The sequence below is a fragment of the Tarenaya hassleriana genome, unplaced genomic scaffold, assembly GCF_000463585.1.
Source record: "Tarenaya hassleriana unplaced genomic scaffold, ASM46358v1 Cleome2, whole genome shotgun sequence".
Lineage (NCBI taxonomy): Eukaryota > Viridiplantae > Streptophyta > Magnoliopsida > Brassicales > Cleomaceae > Tarenaya > Tarenaya hassleriana.
In genome coordinates this window covers 9,196,401-9,202,319 of record NW_010965372.1, presented here as the reverse complement: position 1 = coordinate 9,202,319, position 5,919 = coordinate 9,196,401, and the positions used below count along the sequence as shown (strand labels likewise).

Genomic DNA, 5,919 nt, shown 5'->3' with positions numbered 1-5,919 from the left:
CGCCCCCCCCCGCGACGTCCCCGTCGGCGGGGGTTCCCGGAAATCCTCCGCCGCCGCCAAACGCGCTCGCTCCTCCGTCGCAACCGCAACCGCTGCGGCGACCTCGTCTTCGTCGTCCTCGTCCTGTTCTTCCTCTATTTTCACCACCACCACGACAACCCATGGACCCGAACCAGTTCCTGGACTCGGACCTGGACCCGGTGACGTGGCGGTGGAGGCGAAAGACGGAGATTTCGTCTCAGGGTATGGAAGCTTCGCGTCTCTGTTGAGTGGGCAAAGCAACGACGGGACGTTTTTGGCGTTGGGGAGCGGAACCGGGCTCGGGCACGGGTTCGGATACGGGTTTGAGGAAATGGGTATTGGGTATCCGGGTTATTTCGGGGGCGGAGGACCAACGGTTCCGGCGACGGTTGGTAGCAGCGGCGGAGACACGTGGCAGGTGGGTGAGATGGAAGTTAACGGTGGGGACAGTTTCGTGTGGCCTGGTCTTGAGATCTCCATGCACGGCAACAATGTCAAGTGAAACTATGAAACCATTTTTTTTTCTCTAGTTTTTTTTTTTATATAGTTTCTGGGTATCTCTGTTTTGTCTTTGTCTTCTTGCTCTGTCATATCGTCTCTCTCTGTTTCATCAGTTTTTTTTTTTGTTCCTCTGATACTTTGGTTTTTTTTTTTTGTCTTCTTATGATGTAATTAGTGTGCTGTGTCTTTTTTCCTTCTTCAAAGTTACAACAATGGTGTTCTGTAAATATCCTGTGCCTGCGACGAACATATTGATCGAAATACGAAGGAAATATGCGAAATGTGAATCAGATTCATCACAACAAAATCGCTACGATATGAGCTGCATCTTGAAATTTCAAGAATTAATATTATTATACGTCTAATACAATTTTTACTTTTGGATTTTACTATTCCATTAGACATTTTAATAGATAAATACCTATTAATATGTTGAAATTGTGTAAACCGAAGTACATTATCTCTTTATACAAATTGGATTATTATTTCCAAGACCCTATAAAAATAAACAGTAAAAAATTGTTTAACAAAAAAAAAAAACTGAAATGTGCTCACAGTTGTTTTTTTTTTTTTACCAGGAGGTTAACTAGACCACCATCTTCTAGTGTATGAGTTAGATTTTTATTTATTTATTTCATTCTACTAATTCGTAAGAATTATATAAATGATATCTTATTGTGTTTTGTTTTTCAACAAATCCTTAGTAATCTAACATTATGCAACAATAATTAATCACTCCTAAAAACTAAAATATAGCTCCAATTGTTTAACTACCCATGATTGAAAAATAAAAGTTAATTCCAATTATTTTCGAAATTGTTCTAAAATATTTCTATTATTATTATTATTTGCGGAGAAAATGAGCCATTAGAGACCTACGGAGAATACAAGAATATCATTTATAATTAAAAAATAGTTTGTTGTAGTAATAGATATCTCGTGAAGACAAAAGCGTTTCATGGTGATAATGATGTCCTAAGCGTTTTGGAAACATGTTTATCGTGAATATAAGTGCCATATTGTGACTATGTCGGGAAATTCCGGGGAAATCTGTATCATTGGAATGGAACGAAAATACATACAATTTAAAATAGAAAATTATATTGCCAACATTAAAACGTTTGGGAATACGAATTTAAACTCGATCACCACGTAATTTTTTCTTAACACTTAAAAAGTTAAAAGTATCAAAATTTCGTAAATAATGGAGATTTTTCTACATAAACACATTAATTATTTACAAATTTATATAAACATATAAACTTTTAAAATATTACCCAACTATTGTAAAAACAGTAATTTCGTTAAAATATATCATTTTTATCTAAAATTGTAGAATATCAATATGTTAGCTGTTATTAGTTCATTAATACTATTTTCAAAATATTTAAATTTTCTTTTATCATTGTTTAATGTTTCACTATCTTAACGGGAGTTTCGTAACAGTTTAAAAAATATATATATATATTTGTATATAGGTTTTTTTAAAATATATATGTATTTGCTATGGAAAAATGAGTGTATGTTTATCTATGCAATAAAAAACTATGAAAGGTCCGTCTTCATCCGCAATAACATTAAAATTCGTTTACCGATATGAGTGAGGGTAATGGTGGTCCATTGGAAATTGATTTGGGTGTATTGTATGCATCTCTTCTTATTATTCGTTTGGGTGTGTACGGAATTTTAATACATATTGGCTTTGAGAAATACTCCTTGTAGTCATTCAGCCACCAAATCTCATGCACTGAGTGTCTCTGATTCGTTGGTTATATATATACACATATTTCTTCTATTATATCGAATTAGTTTTACAAATCCCATGTTGTACCGTATTCTCGACGATAGAATAAGTTTTCGATTGTATAAAAACTATAACTATTCGGTTTTATATTAACTTTGAATCGGTTGTATTCGGTTTTATTTCAATTTGATTTAATTCATATTCATTTTTTATTAATAAAAAACTCATTTTTTTTAATAAAAATAATCAGTTAATCGAATAGTTGAATCGAATTGAATAAAATATAACCATAATTAAATATAAAAAACCGAACGTCTATAATTTATCTAAATACGATTCATCAATATAAATAAAAATCGAATATATTCTCAGATCGGATCATATATCCGATTTTCAAATATATTTTACCCAATCCTATTAATCGGGAAACTTAACATGCGTCTTGCTTGTCATGGCATTTCAAACGCAAACATAAACCCAAAACAGTGTTATATATATATATATATATATGTCATAACCGGAATATAGTGATACAGGAAAATACTACAAAAATATATTAGAATTGGGAAATCGGAATAATAATAATAATAATAATAACCTAAAATAAAGAAACAAAATTATGAAATTAGGAAGGAGAATGATGAAGAATTCAAAGTTAATTCCCCCAAATCGCTCCGTGCCTGCCCGCTCTGTTAGCAATCATGCATTTCCATTTTCTTTTTCTTTATAAATCATTTTTAGCTGTTTATTGATATTATTTAAGGATTATATTCGGTTTAATTAATATATATATATGTAACATTTAATGATTTATTTATATTATACTATAGTTGTAATGATTTGGTTTGATTCAAATGTGTTTTGAGACGCTGATTGATCGTTTGTATTTTACGAAATATATTAGACAATACGATCGTTAGTTTAAATTGATTTTGTACCATTTGCACACACATATATATCCGATATTTTCCACTAAATGAAATATACAAGAAAAATATTATATCGAATTCGATTTGAATCTTTTATATATTATAAAGGGTTTTTTTATTATCGATCAATTGATTTGCTTTTCCAACTTCGTATTGGAAGTAAATCATAGGGAATGAAATGAAATTAAATTAAATTTGATATATTTGAAAAGCTGAGGAGGTAGGTAGTCTTTAGCCTCCAAAGGAATGTAAAATAAACATAGGAAGTGGGTGTGATTGACCTATAATAGTCAAGTTCAATGCCATCATGAGATATTGAGGATGGTTATAATGAGGAATTCCAAAAAAAAATTAAATTTGATTTTTATTTTTATATGTAATCCTAAGGTCATGTTTATAATGGTCAACCACCCAACATTTTATCTTTATGAATAATTACACAACTATAATGGCATGGCCCAATTTTGGCTTCTCGCATCATTACTTTTGAGCATGTGTGCTCTGATTTCTCTCTAGCTCATTCCTGGCTACAATAACACTTTCTATTCCTCTCGTTTTTCTATTTTTTTTAATGTCATTATCATTAAAAAAAAACATTTTTAATTGCACACATATATATATATATATACACACACTTATATTTAAAAATGAAAAAAAAAAATAGAACCACACCACACCATGTACAAATTAAAGCTGTCATGGGATAGTTTAATCTACTTTAAGTCAAAGTTTTATGGCTAATAGTGTAGTTGCCATGAAAATATTGTGTAAATATGGCAACAGTATTAATAAGTTTCATGTTAATTCAATAGATTTTTAAAATATAAATAGAACTTTTAAATAAATTTTCGCCTCATGATCGAATCCCACATGGACACGTGGAACTTTCTTCATACCAAAAGTAAAAATTGTATATCAATATATATTTTTTTTATATTTTTTTTAATATACTAGAGTTTTTTCGAACTCTTTTTACTATAAGAGTATTGTCATCAGAATCTTAATTACTATCGGTTAGTTTTTTCGATCATTTTGATGCACTTTAAAGATGTTGATATTAGTAAATTCTCTTTAAAAATCTGATTTGATATCGAATTTGAAAATTTCTATTGTTACGCTTCAACCCATGAAAATAGATTTCGAATCTAATTAGCCAAATTCAAATAGATATTAAAATTTTTCTGGGATTATTTTAATTTGTTACCCATCATCACCTTACTCATATCTCAGATACAAGAAAAAAGTAAAAATAATATTTATCTCTCTAAACCCCAACACTATGATGTAAAAAACTCTACCATACAGTGACACATTCATTGAACAATATATATATATATATATATATATATATGCCCAAGTTCCTCAAAAGAACAGTGTCTCAAAAAAAAAATTCATATTCCAAAAAAAAAAAAAACACAAGTTTAACCCCCAAAAAAAAAAAAAAAGAAACACGACTCTAAATTCAACTCAGTAGCAAACAAAACATTAGAAAGATCTCTTACAACCCAACGAACACAAATACAAATCCCCAGACTCAAAAACTGTGAGATGATTAGCTTGGCTTGAAGAACTTGAGCTTGAGTCCGTTAGTAACCATACTCCAAATGCCACCGATGGAGAACGCAAGGCTGAATCCAACCCCCAGCCATCCCAATCCCCAGTGGAAGTACCAGTTGAAGCTGTATTTCGCCGGTCTCTTTATCAGGGCCCACATGAAGCACGGGTACGCGAACGTCACCGGCAGGGTGAGCCCCCCGAGCAGCCCCGCTAGGCTCGAGAGGAACGGGAGGGCTACCCCGATGAAGAACGACACGAACCCGTAAAAGACTCGGAATCCCGACCTCACCCATATCGAGCACGGCCGGTTCGTCCTGCTGGTGTACCCCGCCTCAAAGCTGTCGAACGCTGGCATTGAGTATATCTGAAAGCTGCTTAGGCAGTTGAACACGACCAGCAGAAACGCCATCGCCAGGAGGCCTCTCGGGATGTCGTGGATGTGGAAGGCGTACAGGGCGGTGAGCATACCTCCCGAGGGCATCTACACGCAAACGTACATGAATGTGTAAGCCGGGCTGATTAGAGAAGGACGGAAAAGAGGGCGATTGACAAGGTACGGCACTTACAAGATTCCCGTACGCCCAAAAGCCGCCGATAGCTATGGGGAAGAGGCACAACGCGATGAAAATGTACGCAACTTTGGCTCCTTTCCACATCGGTACGTGAGCAGGATGCTTGAACGTCGATGGCATTGTCGCCTAACCGTTTCCAAAACCCATCACCGGTTAATATTAGGCAAGCAAAGATCATTCATCATATACAACACAAGAAGAACAATCAATGCCTTTTTACCTGAATTTCCAAGACCAGGTTGTGGCCTCTGAAGGCGAAAGCTACGATACCGAGGGCGTTAAGAACCGAGAAGAGTGAAGCAGAAGCAGAAGGTAAAGAAAGAGGCTCGTACGAGATGGAGGGCGGCCTCGGTTGGCTCACAGAGAGAACCCAAACCATCGTTGAGTAAGTTATCGCGGTCACGGCTCCGATCAAGGAGAGTCCAGCTATTGAATTGAGGTTCGGGAGCTGAGAGAGGACGATGCAGAGTGACGTAAACACCAAGTACCATTCCACCGTCGTTAAAGGGTTAGACGTACAGAGTGGCCCGCAAACTATTTGGAAGAACAGTTTCATCGTCTCTCCGCCGATAAGAATCAAGGCAGTTGCAGTTCC

The 5,919-nt window shown here is 35.0% G+C and overlaps 2 protein-coding genes across 2 annotated transcripts in view; one reads left to right on the top strand and one right to left on the bottom strand.

The window, feature by feature from the left end:
- LOC104813385 (dof zinc finger protein DOF1.6) overlaps positions 1-523 on the top strand; it is an 864-nt gene extending 341 nt beyond the window's left edge. Inside the window, exon 2 of the mRNA XM_010540943.1 lies at positions 177-523. Within this exon, the coding sequence (XP_010539245.1) occupies positions 177-523 (347 nt within the window). The remainder of the gene's footprint in view (positions 1-176) is intronic.
- A 4,112-nt stretch (positions 524-4,635) lies between these two features.
- LOC104813199 (lysine histidine transporter-like 8) overlaps positions 4,636-5,919 on the bottom strand; it is a 3,782-nt gene continuing 2,498 nt past the window's right edge. Inside the window, exons 4-6 of the mRNA XM_010540754.1 lie at positions 5,545-5,919; positions 5,319-5,450; positions 4,636-5,233 (exon numbers count right to left, since the gene is read on the bottom strand). The exon at positions 5,545-5,919 is cut by the window's right edge and continues 1 nt beyond it. Of these exons, the coding sequence (XP_010539056.1) occupies positions 4,748-5,233; positions 5,319-5,450; positions 5,545-5,919 (993 nt within the window). The 3' untranslated portion in view covers positions 4,636-4,747. The remainder of the gene's footprint in view (positions 5,234-5,318; positions 5,451-5,544) is intronic.